Raw genomic sequence first — 15,090 nt, forward strand, 5'->3', positions numbered from 1 at the left:
TACAATTTACTATAGTAAACACTACAGTGCACAGTGGGATTTTTCATGTGGGTTTAAAATAGTGTTTTCATGTAGGAAATCATTTACACTAAATATTTTTAGTAATTAATAGTTTGGTTGTTACCAAAGTTGATTGCTGTTGTTTTGTTTGAAATATTAAACAAATATGAAAATTATTTATATATGATAATAACTACTCATTAATGAACAGTTAAAACTTAGACAAACAATCTTAGGTGTATTATTGAAGGTGCTGCTGTGGTTTTATTGGGTAGTGATAGAGATTTGAGGTGTTGATCTTTTTCTAGAAATGTTGAACATAAAGCCATACAAAGCTGCTTTATAGACATCAAATAGCACAAACTAAAATAACTGATCGAGTGTTGTACAGTCTGCTGAACAAACATAAGTCATTTAAAAGTATATGTCTTTAAAAGGTAAAAACATCAAAACAGTACTTATAAAAAGTCAATGAATCTGAATAACACTGGATGTGTCAGTTATGTGATCCTGTAGTTGCGACAGTGACTCCTTCATCTCCATTGAAAGATCATGACCAATGTCTTTGACTGCACGAGACAGGAAGACCTCTGCCGCCCTCTGCACCGCTGACCGTTTCACCTGGTCATTCTGCGTCCACAATGGAGAGCGTGTCTTTTTAAAACGCTCGGTGATGGGATATTGTAGGTGACCTGGGAAACAAACGTTGACAGCATAAGGGTGTTTGAGTGTCTTACATATTTGTGTGTACTTAATGTACAAGCTGAAAATGGGTAATTGTTACCTGTCACAACCTCTTCATAACTGAGCATCAGCATCCAAAGAAGTTGAAGTAGTTCATCCCACTTTCTCCATCTCTCTCCTCCATCCTGACAACACAAAGGGAGATCATATCAGTTTAGTTTATTTATAACAAAGGAGATCGATGCAATATTAAAATCTGCTATAAAACACTGTAATTATTTGTTTTGTTTTACAGAAGGATCTGAAGGTAGTGTGGCACTCTGGAGGTAGTGTAGCAGCATGCTTAAAGACATAGGCAAGGTGCTCTTCTGAGAACAAGCGTCATCCAACAGCATGTCCAATAATTCACATCTCAGCAGTTTGCTCTCCAAAGTGCTTAAAAATAAGAGTCTAAGACACAACAACAATGGAAGGCTTAGTTAATCGCTGACAGAAAACATTGACAGAAAGCTCTTCATCTACAGCAAATTTCATCTTAAATTCTAATGGATGTAATATGTAAACCAGCTTGTGCTGTTTCTCAGTTTTTACCTTCTCTGCCTGCATGGTGACAGTGTGTGAAGATTTTGGAAGAGTTCTTGTGAAAGTTTGTTTGAATTGCGAGGGGGGGCCTTGTCCACCTCCAGGGCCAATGTCAACATCCTCTGAAGTGACAATACAATCCTGTAACAATGACAATTGTAAGCCTTGTCTTTATTTAGCATTGGATGGACTGATCATTATTTGGAATTTAATATGCACAAATTATGAAATTATGATACAACTACCACGTCACATACTTAAGACAGTTGTTGCTCTCTCTCTTTGGATATTCCACATCTTCTGAGTAGTGTACTGGTTCCTTAACAGCATTCATTATCCAATTTATTACATCCCTAAGAGCAAGAATTAAGACACGTCTCTAATATTTACACACAATATAGCTAATCCCTAAACTGAGACAAATAAAAACAGAGAGGTTTTTGTTCCAGCAACAAATGTAACTTACTTGACACGTCTGAACCTTTGGTCACAAGAAAGCATTGCCTTTGCAACGGAGTCTTGAAGATGCCGATTTGTGAGTTTAAACTGAAAATCATCTTCTAAAACCTGCAACACATACTGCAGCAGCATGCAGCGAACCTCCATCCGTAACCTCTTAGTGTCATCCTTAAAACAACAGGCAGAAGTGTGAAACGTTGTCGATTAAACCTTCTAGCTTAATAAATATTGTGTAACAGTACTATGTAACAGTCCTCCTACCTTTTCCTCCATAACCGACGACAGCAGTTCCCAATCCCACGGGATCGTTGCTTTATCCGCAGGGTGATATCTGACAACAAAACAACATTCATCAGTCATTTTACTTTGTTAAAACTCAAATAAGATACAAACGTATCAACTCAAAGCAGGTGCAATCACACTACCTCTGTATCTTCATCAGCAGGTTATAGGCCTCTATGGCTAGGACATAAGGACTTTGTGTGTCCAAGAAAATCCCCCTGAGTAGATGTGTGGTGATACCCACAGGTGGGTAGTATCGAGGCTGAATGAAGTCACCCAGAAGCTGAAGAGTGCCCTCTGGGTAATTCTCCTCAATGGTGCTGTAAACCAAGCTGAGGCTCTGTCGACAAAGTGGTTCAGGAGAACCAAAGTCTTCATCATTTTCTCCATCTTCAAGCTGGTAAAACATAAAATGGTCGAATGAAATATTCTAGGCCATGATTGTAGTGTTTTGGGGGGAGATTTAAAATGTTCAAATATCTTCAGGGTAAAGAAGTTCTTTTCAACTTCACTTTGTGAATGATAACGTCTATAAAACGTTCTCTTTAAGCCAGACATCATCTGTAACGACATGTCAAAAAAAGAAAAGTAAACATTGTACAGACACGATCGGTGAGGCAGCAGTGTGTGTCCAGATGTCATTTGTTTTAAGGGTTGTTCATAGGGATGCACAATAAATTATCGGCCATATCGGTATAATATCAATAATAAAATTTAGGCCGATATATTATAGCCTAAAAATCATAAATCCTTTCCTCTGGTTAAACTACTTCAGCTCCACGCTTCTCATAGTTAAAATCCAGTAGAGTAGCCTACTGTCTTTCTGTCGTGATCATTCACTTACTGCTATTAGCAAAACATTGTTGATGTAGATACAGTATTTATGAATGTGTAAATGATAGGAACAAAAGCATATTGCTTGAATCAGACTGCTGCCTGAATGCTTTCTGTCTTGAGACCTGTTAGACTTGTGGCTATTAAGAACATCTTTCTGGGTTGCTCTGGAAGAACATCTATCATTTGTTTGTTAAATAAAAAACATACCAGAAAAGTTTGAAGGTTAAAGAATCGTTAACTAATGTAAAGTAGGCTTGGTACATGATTTTCAGGGAATAAAGCGAACCAATGGTTACCTTGTTTTCTACAGTGAATGTTTTCAAATAAAAGCAGTTGTCCAATTTTTGCCTTTTGTTTCAGTCCTATCAATTTTATATTAATATTTAGATACTGTATATCGGCCAATATATTGGTTACCGGCTTCCGATGTTAAAGAATTATCGGCCAAAATTGACATAACGGTGCATCCCTAGTTGTTCAAAATAGAATACATCTGGTTTTAAATCATATTCACAATAGTGTAATGCAGTTTGTTAATGATTTCAGATAAAGCATATGAGACTTTCACTACACACAGCATAGACAAAATACAGTGATTAATGATAACGATATTATTGCAATAGAAATATTTTAAATAATGTCAGTTGAATTCATCTTTATTGTTGTTTATTTTGTGTTTTCTCTCTTTTTGGCCAATGAATTACATTCTAAGTACAAGTGTAGTGAGGCAGAGAGAGATTTTGAAACCATAAAACTGTATGTCTATTTACCTGAATAAAATTCTTACCATGTGTGAAACCGTGCCAACCACACACTGCCTCAGTTTTCTGAACTGAGCCAGACATATATGTTGTGTGTTTTCTTCAGAAACATTTGACTCCCCGTTATCATCTTCATGCTCTTCACCAATGCTTATCTGCCCAAGTCTAGTTGGGGAGTTTTCCCGGGACGCCACATCTAACAAAGTTGGCGAGGAAGGGAGGGAGACGGGAAAGGTGAAGTTGCTGCTTGATAAGCTCCATGTTGACAAACCAGGTGAGTGTGCCTCTGTGTCACTGGCGAGAATCTCTGTAGAGGTGGGACTGTTTGGTTTGCTGGATTGATTCTGTTTGGGTGCACGTTCAGGGTTACAGGGCGATACGCCCAGTGAGGAAGGCGTGGAGGGGGATGAAGGCGGAATCTGGGTTGCCGACATTTGAGTTACGTCTTTGTTGTCGCCAGTATTTACAGTCGCACCGTCCTCCGTTGACTGTAATCCAGTATGAATTTCAAGTTGACAGATTTGAGGTGACCGCGGGCTGTACCATGTTTTGAAGGTGGTGTCATTATTGGATTCATCAGAGAAAAGAACAGCATCTACTTCACTTGGACAGTAATATGGACTATCAAGGCTGTAAGGAGAGTGAATACGGTAATCCTGTATTTGTGAAGAATCAATCTTTTTTTCCTTTTCTTGGTCTGCTCTTACGCTGCACCCAGTCGGTGAGAGTTGTGTCTCTTCAGTGTTCTGTGATACTGCAACAGAGTCTTTCAATACTTCAGATGAACTTTCAAAAGTCCTTTCGTTTGCAGACTGCACACTGTCCTGGCTACATTCTGAACTGGCTACATCTTTTCCATTATTGTTGATCGGACATTCAGATTGTTCAGCTTTTCCAAAAGATGTTGTTATTGGATGTATAGGGTATCCCACGTGCTTGTATATGGCATCTATTGATGGCAGAACCTGGGATGAATCCTGCGGTCCCAAGTCAATATCTGTAAGATCGATAACTAAGGGGGAAATATGATCTCTATTTAATCCTTTTCGAATGGAAGAGACCAACTTTTGGTGTGTGATATCGATGAGGACCTGAGACAAATAAGTAGGCATGAGTGAAGACGAACTGTCCTTTGGGCAGATGAAAGTAAAAGAACCAACAGAAATAGAGACATAAATAGTGGTCGACCAAAAGCTTACAGATACAGTTTCAGATATCGATTCGGATGACTCAATGGAGAGATAACGTTATAACCAACAAGCACAGAACCTCATTCAGTTTCCATTAAAATCCAGCACAATTTCGGTGATTTTTTAGCATGCAACTATAGGAATACCCTGATATTTAAAATAATGCATGAATAAATCAACTAAAATGTATATTCAACATGTTGAAAACACAGCTAATACAATTTGCACGAGCATACGACTGACCATACAAAAACGCTCTCGAATCGATTTTTTTAAAGCTTTGCAGCTTTTGGCTAACGTCTGTTAAAACTTCTTGACGATATTTTAAATAAGCAAACTTACTGTGTGGATTTATTTTACAAACACGCCAAAGTAACGTCACATGCGTCAGACGGTAAACGTCTCCGGGCACGCGATCTGGCCTCGCACGTATTCGCGCGCAGCGTTAAATGACACCATTGTGTGGTGTTTTCCCGTGAAACAAGCTAATTTGGTTTCGTAAAAGCAGGCTTGTGTAAAAGCTTAGTGCCGTGTTTAAGCAAACCACATGTGGTTGAAATCTCTTGAATGCGAGCACCGATGTGCGTAAGCAAACATCCCAAACAAATCGTTTGTTTTACATATGTAAACGATCGGAAACTCTTCTGTTTGCCGCAGCAGTGATGAAACGATGACAGAAACTTACTGGTGTAACTGGGAGCCATTCTTGTCGGATAAACGGCACGGCGTCTTCTTTGGCTTCTTTGTAGCTGCCTATAAGCATTATGTCGGAGTCGTCGTCGTCGCTGCCCGAGCTGACAGTAATAATGTCCGCCATTGTTCTGCATCACCTTAAGTCATTTTTGTGATGACGGAGGTTTTCACAAAAGAGTAACGTTATAAAGCTCGTCCATGAAAAAAAACGGGAACAGTCGAGTAAGTTAAACATGTGCGGGGTTTAGCAAGCTAACTGAATGCCTGTGCCGCCCAAACAAAACACGTGAAGAAGAGTTTACAGTCATTTATGAGCAATTCCGTCTGTAAGTTGCTGTCAATCAAACATGCATCCGGGATAACAAGATGTAACGTTGTTAAATGTAAATACTAGCTATGGTATGTGTGTAAATGTTTTTGTTTCGCTATTGGAGGATGTGAAATGTGACGACTCGAGCAAGGAACTTCCGAAAGTGTAACGTAATGTTGTCACTGCATGCGGAAGTGTGTTAACAAATGCGAATTATGTAAATCCATTAGCAGCAAAATGTTTTTATATTTGGGTGCAGCACGTGTACTGGTTAAACCTCATAAAATGTGTAAACGATGTGTATTTGGTGTATTCAATTGTAAAATCGAGATTTAGGTAGTCATTTCATTTAGGTAATATTTCACGTGTATGAGAGGAGGGGATGTAGCTCAGTGGTAGAGCGCATGCTTTGCATGTATGAGGCCCCGGGTTCAATCCCCGGCATCTCCACTTTTTCCATTCTCTTTTTTTTTGTATGTTACAGAAACCCGTCAATTGTAAATGCATGTAACAAGTATAATTGTCCCAAGATATCCTAAACTTTTCTGCTTTAAATTTATGCTATTGCAATACCTTACAGTATTTGTTTTGTTGTTGTATAATGTCAAAAATGTGTAGAATACATCACAAGATATCTACAAGGAATTTCTTATATTAAATTAAGCGAATTTATATACTGTATATTCATTAAACAGACATGTTAATTTAGTAATTGCCCATGTGTGGTGTCATTCCAAATACATAAACATAAAAAAGGATTATTGACTAGACATTTATGTTTGATTATTAGTCAGAGGGGGCTTTAGCAGAGAATTCCAATGCCGACCCTATAAGTAAGCTAAGCAATAATGAGGCCCATGTCCTGGATTTACAATGAATATCTGTGTGGCTAAATTTTCCAAAAGAGATCTCAGTTGTCTTGGAGACGAGGAAGGTCACTTGGTCATTTGTGGTGTCCGATCACTTTCTTTCGAACACACACATTCATTCACTGATAAACTTCCTGCCATGTGCATCATTCTAAAAATACATTGAACACTACCCATCTGCCCTCTATAGTTCACACACTTTGACCTGGCCCGTTCGTGTGTGTCACAAATCGTATCCGGGGCAACAGTGCCCCTTAGCTTTTACTGTTCATAATGAAAACAATTTGAGTTGTTTTTCCAAGTAAGAAAAGTTACAAAAACAATTTTAAATATGTTGGATTGTTGTTTTTCAATGAGATCAAGAGGTGAGGTGACAAGGTTTCTGTCCCTTTGGAATTCTATTCTACAGGTTATACACTGAGAAGTTTACCAGAACAGCCAGGTCAAGTTTCACAATAAACATCCAGCGCACGCCTCAGTTGCCCTCTTAAGTATGCTTTTTCAATCCAACCATTCTCCTGGGACTCAAACCAGCAAAAACACAGATAGCCCATCTGGAAATGTGCTTTTCTCTCTTGCTCGCTGTCATAATACAAGAGTTTAAATTTATGTTCAAGATATTTAAGAACCCCTGAACAAAATCGTCACCGTTTTCTTTATTGATTAAAATGAATGTTTTATCTGATAACCCTTTATCTGATAACCCTAAACATGTTTCTCATCATAACATTTTTCCAATAAGAAATAATAACAGTGGGATAGACTACATATCACTGAGATATTTGGCATCAGACATCTAACAGCAAACAATGCATTTAGCTAGATCAGTTCAAATCTTTATTTTTAATTTTTTTAATCCTTTCGTTAAGAGGATTTAATCCAAACATATCCACTCGCAAAACCGACCAAGTAGAAAACTAATCTGGCAGTAGATCTTGGTTTCACAATAAAAGATCCACATGTTAGTATGTATATTTAAACATTATTATCACTTTAATTGTGTCTATTATTTAATGAGGCATATTAAAGTCTATATTTAAATCGTTTGAGTCTGGTCACTTCGACAGAGAGCCCACAGCGTCTCTAAATCTCCTCACTCGATATAAAGAGAGCTTTTTCACACTGGTATCTTTCAAGCACAGAGAGAGAGAGAGAGAGAGAGAGAGAGAGAGAGAGTGACAAATGCACTTAGCAGGGGCGGGTGGGACGTTATTGAGGGGGGTATTAGGAGTCCGTTGTGCAAGTGCAGAGGCAGAAAGAGAGGGAGGGGTTGAGGAGATGAGAGGAACACATCTGTTCGAGAGAAGGAGGGCAAGCACGACAGAGCATGCAAGTGCAAAAGAGGAAAGAGTCTGAAGTTGTTGAACGTGGAAAGGTAAGCACGTCTTGTTTTTCTGTATTGTGATTTAAATGATTGCTTTTATTTTTGTTCTCACTTTATATAAACTCTAGTAATTTATCATTGCTGTTGTATAAATGATTTGAGCTTAAATGATTATGATTATAATCCTGTTGTCATATAAAATGCTATTGTAGCTTTAAATTGATATACGTTTTCAAGAAAAATATGTACTAAGTGGAACTAAAATCTCTGTCTTTGGCCATACTGGCAAAAGAAAAGATTTGTTTGTAAATAGAGAGCAGATGTTTATTGTAATGCGTTAAAAGTGCTGCATGTAAATGTAACTTAAATGAGTCTATTCACAATTTTATGTGTATATATTGTTAGGCAGTCCAAAACAATCTCAATCTCAATCGCATGACACGATGCAAACATAGCATGTTAAATTATAACAGAGACGCTTTGTAAATGCATAACAATGCCATTTTAATTCAGCAGGACTTCAACATATTTTTGCACAAATTGAACATATTATTGCATATGTATAGACTACTCTTACCCAGCCAGGGGAATCTGATAATCGTATGCAGACAATATCACTATTTTGGTTATTAGTCAGGACAGATTACATTTAATGTTACATTTATTTATGTTTATCAATACAAGATCTCTCCTACTGTCTATATTTGGCTGGGTCAGAACATGCTTTCCTTCATGTTCTCATAACTGTGTCATTTCCCGTTTTTCCCGTCACTCCCCTTTTTACTTGTCCTCTGTAGTCGTCCCCTGAGACAGCGGCGCTTTCATTTAATTCCATTATTCCATAACTCTTCCTTTACATGCCCTCATGCCCCCCGTTTTCTTTTAGTCTTACAACTTGCCGCCACCCACATTGTCCCCATTTCTTTAATTAAATGACACCTCTCAATTTAATCAAAGGCTCACGTGCCCTGAGTTCCATCTCTTTTACATGTTTTAGAAAATGAAACGCATAAAACCTCTGCAACCTTTTCATTCCCCTCTCTTTGATAAAGCATCTGCAATTCAATTCAATGATGCATCTTTATAACCAGCCATCAATGCAGTAACGTATATTAAAAATGCATTGCCGTATAGATGCATATACTCTACGACTTAATGTGTTTGCACTTTTTTGTAGAAATTGATCAAAAATTACAAACTTCATTTTTTTAGTGCTCTTAGACTTTACTATGGATTGACCTGCAATAGATTTGATTTGTTATACTTCTCTATTGTGATTGCAACAGTCATCTTTTCATTTTTATGCCTATAGACCGTAACTCTGTGTGGTTTTGTTATAGTTATCACAAAATAATCCCTACATTGTGTATTTAAAGTGCTGGCATCAATTCTACAATTCTTCAACACAAGGCAGACCAGATTCACCAAAGATGACATCTTCAGAATCACTTCTGGACTGAAAAGGATTGCCATTTATTAATCTCTATCAAAAATTGCCATAGGTTTTGTTGGTAAAGTGTTCCAAACAGATGATGCATGTACTCTAAGTATGATGACAGTGTTTTGGACAGCGGTTGTTGTCTGCATATGTGGACACACAGTGGGAATTTATGGAACAGCTGGTAAGGATGAACCAGCCAGCTTGACCAGCACAGTAACGCCTACTACTTTACCCACTATTAAACCAACAGAAGATGAGAGTATCAAACTTGTGGTAAGAGCATGCATCGCAATGTAATGTATTTTTATGTGTATTTCTGCATTTATATTAATAATTGGAAGACCCCTTAACTCTAAAAAATGCTGTGTTGTTTTTACTAATGGTTGGGTCAAATATAAACATTTTGGGGGGTAATTATATACAGTTGTATAATTATAAATTAAGTGTTTTTATGGTTTCATGTGTGAATGTGTATTTTTCGGCAGGACTGGCTCACAAAATATGGATACCTCCTACCCCCTGATCCCTCTACAGGTCAGTTACAGGCCTGGACAGCTGTCACTCAAGCTGTGAAGCAAATGCAGAGATTTGCTGGTCTGGATGACACTGGAGTTTTAGGTACGAAAAGCATTGTTTTTCCTTTGCTGCCTTTCCAATTTACATCATTAAATTGTTCCACTTTACTGTCACAGATGAAGAGACACTTCAGTTAATTCAGACCCCTCGATGTTCACTCCCAGATGAGGATGACCAAACTGTTCAGTTGTCAGCGTTACACAGTGATACACAGAGTCAAAGGATTAAAAGGACCATGTCTACCTGGGCCAGACGAAATATCAACTGGAGGTCAGACTGATTCTTTTTCTTTTTGGCCCTGTCTGCCTTTAGCGGCTTGAACACAATATCATAAGAAAGGAAGGTTGTGTAGAAAATCGTAAATATATTAAAACAGTGACCAAGCACCTACTGTCTCAGAGTTCATACTTGTGTTGTGCATGTGAATAATGGCAGTTAAAAAAAAAAAAGAATAAAAACTGCATGTCAATGGGAGTGAAGAGATTTGCAGTGCACATGTAAAAATAGTAATTGATGTACCATTCAATTCAAATACAAATTCAATTGTCAACTAAAAACACATGACACAATAAATATATTTTTATTTAATTTAGGCACAAGTGTTCACCATTAGATACTTGAAATAGATGTTAAAAAAATCTAGGGTCTGCACTGTTTCCCAACCCACCCACCTTACAGTACAGACCTACTTCTAACTCTTAGTGAGACCATGGGGTAAACTGAAGACCACCTGCCCGCCATCAGGGCACTATTCTAGAATCAAGACTATATCCAAGCAAACTAAACTAGAGCAGGTAGCCGACAGAGTTAGGAAACAAACTAATCTAATGGCGAACACCAGATCAGGTAAGGCATCTATATTCGACGTGTATTTGCTTCGAAAATGTTATTTGAGTTGAAAAGATATTTATTTAATTTAGGCACAAATATTCGCGATTAGATACTTTAAAAAAATAAAATAGATGTTTAAGAAATGTAGGGCCTGCACTGTTTCCCAACCCACCCTTACACTACGTAGTTCAAAAGCAAATGTTCAAAACAAAATATGGAAACAAAATCACAAGCGGTTAACTTAAGAGGTAGACTGATACATGAACACATTCCCTTTCTAAACACAGCAACATATTACTGTAAGTCCTTTTTGTCCTGTAGGATGTAAATGTAAGATGTAATATTTTTTGATGTTGACTGATGCCTGTCATTAATGATTTTATTAATTTGTTGCCCTCAAATAAATACAACAATATAAATGAAACAGCAGCTCCAGTCACACCGATCCGTCATTTTCATAGTCAACAGGTAATAAGAGTTTAGTTCCTTTTTGAGCTGATTTTCTTTTGTTTTCCTCAGGTTGCGCTCTTACCCAGCATCCTCCAAACTATCCCGTGAAGTAATTCGCTCCCTGGTGTACTACTCGCTGAGAGTGTGGGCTGATCCGACACTGCTTGAGTTCCATGAGGTTGTGTGAGCTTTAAAGACTTCTCTGGCCTCCAAATGATATGATGTTTTATTTCCTACAAAACTATAAAAAGTAAATCTTTTTAAATTTGTTTATTCAATGCAAATACACGTTCAACACTTTAGTCACATACTTTTATCCAATAGGTGCGAGGACCAGAGGGGGCTGACCTCCAGATAGATTTCTTGCGTGGTCCCCATGGAGATGGATTTCCCTTTGATGGGGCAGGTGGATCTGTCGGCCATGCGTTCTTTCCGTCAGATCCAGAAAGGGCGGGTGGAGTTCACCTGGATGCAGAGGAGGAATGGGCCTTCAGACAACCAGGTAATTTCACGAAACATTCATAGGTAAGCAATATAATCAGACGATTAGTAGCGCAAAATTAACCTCAACAGGGTGATCTGGAAGAGACTTACATCATTCTTCATTGTGTGTACATATATAGCAACGGAAGGGACAGATCTGTTTACAGTGCTCGTGCATGAGCTCGGTCACACCCTCGGACTGACCCATTCATCGGCACGACAATCTGTAATGCGGCCGTACTACCAGGGACCCCTGGGAGACCCCCTACACTTCCGTCTGGGACATCATGACCTTCAACATATAACAGCCCTTTATGGTAAATCTCTTGTCCAATATATTTTTCTTATTCTTTGAAAGCTCTGCAATTCACATACGTATAATTTTATGTGAAGACTGAAAAGAATATTTTCTGTTTGTTTGTGAATTTAGGTCAGAGGGGGAACCATATTCCAACTGACAGACCTCTTGTTGTAACGGAACGTCAACTGCGACATCGACACGGCGGTGTACACAGACTCACACACGGCCATTTTGACAGGTTGCAAATGTCACTTTAATCACAAAGATGTGATTTGATTTGTTTTAGAATTTTCGTTAGCCAAGAAGTATTAATAATAATTGTGATGAAGAGAAAAGAAATCTCGGTTTTCTTGTCTTAAGAAGTTCCGTGGATCGCTGTAACACCAGTTTCGACGCCGTTGCCAAGATCCGAGGAGAGATCTTCTTTTTCAAAGGTCGATTTTTGTGTTATTTATAAAAAGCATTTTTAAAGATAACTTAGAAATGTAAGATGAAATCCATTAGCTCAGGTACTGAGCAAGTACATAAAAATCCACATTTAAATGAAAAATTATCCTGATCTTATACTGATTCTCATTGGTAGGTTTATAGTAATGATTCATAAATTGAGCCGTCAGGTCCAATTTTTTGGAAAATTTGACTTTAATCCAAGTTAAGATAAGTACATAAAGTAACCTGCAATTTTACGTTTCAACCCAAAATGACGATATACAGCAAAGGTTTTTTACTGTGAGCACATTAATATAAACGTAGTTTCTGCAGGGCAGAATATGTGGCGTGTGAGCAGAGGTGGTCTGGTTTCCATCCGGGCTGTTTCTATACAGAGACTCTGGTCTGCTCTTCCATCTTTTCTTCCTCCTCTGCGAGCTGTTCTGGAGAGGCACGTGGATCATGCCATCATCTTTATTAGTGGTCAGTAATCCAACACCCTTTTACATCTAGTTTATGCTGCTTTTATGTGTACAAGTTCCACCAACGGCTTTCTTTGTATTGTTCATGCACAGAGTCCCAAATTTGGCTGTTCAAGGATCTGTCTCTTCAAGAAGGCTTTCCACAGTCTCTGGATGCAGAAGATTCACAAGGAAGTTGGCAAGGACTGCACTGGGATCCTACCCAGGGTGTGGTGTGGGGGTCCATGAGTGAGGAAAGAGAAAAGAGGGGAAACCCAGAGGAAAGTGAAGTCTGGAGTGAGCTCATTAAAGGAGGAGTGAACGGAATTATCACGGAGAATGACGAGAGAGACGAGGATGGACATTTTAAAGGTGTGTATTTGACACCTGATATTAAAGGAATAGTTTATCGACGAATGAGAATTCTGTCATCATTTATTCACCCTCATGTTGTTCAAAACCTGTATATGATTTTATTCGGTGGAACACAGAAGATGTTTTGAGAGATGACGTCTTGGTGGTTTTGTGTCCATACAATAGAAGTCAATGGTGGTCAATGTTGTTTGGTTACCAGCATTCTTCACAATATCTTCTTTTGTCCTCTGCAGAATAAAGAAAGTCATACAGATTTGAAATAACATAAAATATTTAACAGTGAATCATGTATTTGTATGTATGTTTTTATTCTCTGTGTCATTCAGGTTCAACCTACGTTTTCAAAGGCGATTCCTATTGGAAATTTACTCACCCTGGCTCCACCCCTGAAGAGGGATACCCCCGCCCTCTGGCCACTGATTGGTTGGACTGCCCTCAGCCTTCGTTTTATAGCCCCGGTGACATCTCATTGATCTCTCACTTTGGTCAACAGGAACTTCGTAAGCAGAAAAGAGAGAGAATAGTCGATCAGATCAGACACAAAGAGGAAACAGACAGAGAGAAACATCATCACTGGGATTGTCCATGTCTGAACACTGCAGTGACCCCTACTGGACACACTCTGTTACTACTGCCTGTTTTATTTCTGCTCGCTTTGAGTTTTTAACTGTCACTTTAACACACTCACAGACAACTTTGGGAACTTGGCATTCGGTTTCTGATCAGAGCAAGACAACTGTAAAAGTTACAAAGTCGCATTTATGAACAATGTCCTTTTATTAGGGCATGTAAAACCTGGAAATATCAGTTTGTAAACTGTGATTTCCAGATGTGGAAAAGTTATGAAAATCGAATACAATTCTTAAAGGTCATTGACAAGTCATGGAATGTTGTATATACCGAACACATTGTGTTCTAGTTATGCTCAGATTAAAACAATTTCGTCAGATGGAAACTGAGATGACTGAGAAGGTCATGAAAATTCACTGGTCAGAAGGTTTGGGAAGTTTGAGGTTAGGTAAATCCTGCAGGATTTTCCTCTGGATTTGTAATCCACAGTATAACACAAACACTACCAAATGACACAGTGGTAATGATTAACAGCTTAGTGCGTCTGTCTTTATTGTGCCAAATAAAGCTTATGTGGCTAGGCAATAACATATATACATAATATAAAATTGTAATGTCTGTGAGATTTTGATTATGATAATTGAGTGGACAAGTGTTATACAGTGAGATCAAAAGATCTCTTGGTTCAAATGTGATTGAATTCATATTGTCTTTATAAAATATTGCGTGATCGAAGATCAATCGTACTATGCTTACAAATGTCAGGAGGTACAGTGTTGTACTAAATGAGATAGTGTGAAAGATTTGACAATAAGATAGTAATTCAGTAGTGACGGTCTATTCTGCGAAACAGAAAAACTCTTCAGAACATTGAATCGGAACCATAAATAAAACATTTAATTTGCTTGAATATATTTGATGCATTGATATATTTTTAAAGGGAAAGTTCACCCAAAAATAAATCATTCATTTCATCGTCATCATTTATCCAACCTCGTGTCATTCGAAGCCTGTATTAGACTTCTGAGTGGTTTTGTGTGCATACAATGTGGGGTCCAGCGTTGTTTGGTTACCAACATTTTTCAAAATAACTTGTTTTGTGTTCTGCAATACAAAGTTACAAAGTGTTCGGGTGAATTATTTCATTAAATATATATTTTTTTGCATTAAATTGTTGTGTTT

The 15,090-nt window shown here is 38.0% G+C and overlaps 2 protein-coding genes and 1 non-coding gene across 6 annotated transcripts; 2 read left to right on the forward strand and 1 right to left on the reverse strand.

The window, feature by feature from the left end:
• Window positions 1-112: 112 nt before the first annotated feature.
• On the reverse strand, window positions 113-6,334 carry simc1 (SUMO interacting motifs containing 1). 3 transcript variants are annotated; one of them, XM_057349220.1, is made up of 10 exons: window positions 5,481-6,334; window positions 3,632-4,696; window positions 2,151-2,347; window positions 1,987-2,056; window positions 1,733-1,893; window positions 1,524-1,619; window positions 1,276-1,407; window positions 978-1,134; window positions 785-869; window positions 113-692 (listed from the first exon to the last, which is right to left on the reverse strand). In XM_057349220.1, exons 1-10 carry the CDS (start codon window positions 5,610-5,612, stop codon window positions 469-471), a joined length of 2,319 nt encoding a protein of 772 aa, XP_057205203.1. In that variant the 5' UTR covers window positions 5,613-6,334; the 3' UTR covers window positions 113-468. The 3 variants fall into 3 exon arrangements, with proteins under 3 accessions (XP_057205203.1, XP_057205202.1, XP_057205204.1); XM_057349219.1 differs by having other exon boundaries at window positions 2,151-2,404; window positions 5,481-6,331; XM_057349221.1 differs by lacking the exon at window positions 3,632-4,696 and having other exon boundaries at window positions 2,151-2,404; window positions 5,481-6,328.
• Window positions 6,177-6,248, forward strand: trnaa-ugc (transfer RNA alanine (anticodon UGC)). The gene has a single exon. It is a non-coding gene; the product is annotated as a tRNA-Ala (tRNA).
• Window positions 6,335-7,931: 1,597 nt separating the features above from the next.
• Window positions 7,932-15,088, forward strand: mmp17b (matrix metallopeptidase 17b). 2 transcript variants are annotated; one of them, XM_057349222.1, is made up of 12 exons: window positions 7,932-8,042; window positions 9,368-9,705; window positions 9,918-10,050; window positions 10,125-10,278; window positions 11,359-11,467; window positions 11,614-11,791; window positions 11,913-12,089; window positions 12,203-12,311; window positions 12,434-12,507; window positions 12,836-12,985; window positions 13,078-13,335; window positions 13,665-15,088. In XM_057349222.1, the coding sequence occupies exons 2-12, from the start codon at window positions 9,541-9,543 to the stop codon at window positions 14,003-14,005; spliced, it is 1,848 nt and encodes a 615-aa protein (XP_057205205.1). In that variant the 5' UTR covers window positions 7,932-8,042; window positions 9,368-9,540; the 3' UTR covers window positions 14,006-15,088. The 2 variants fall into 2 exon arrangements, with proteins under 2 accessions (XP_057205205.1, XP_057205206.1); XM_057349223.1 differs by having other exon boundaries at window positions 12,437-12,507.
• Window positions 15,089-15,090: the final 2 nt, after the last annotated feature.

Source organism: Triplophysa rosa, linkage group LG13 (assembly GCF_024868665.1).
Source record: "Triplophysa rosa linkage group LG13, Trosa_1v2, whole genome shotgun sequence".
In the NCBI taxonomy this organism is placed as follows: Eukaryota; Metazoa; Chordata; class Actinopteri; order Cypriniformes; family Nemacheilidae; genus Triplophysa; species Triplophysa rosa.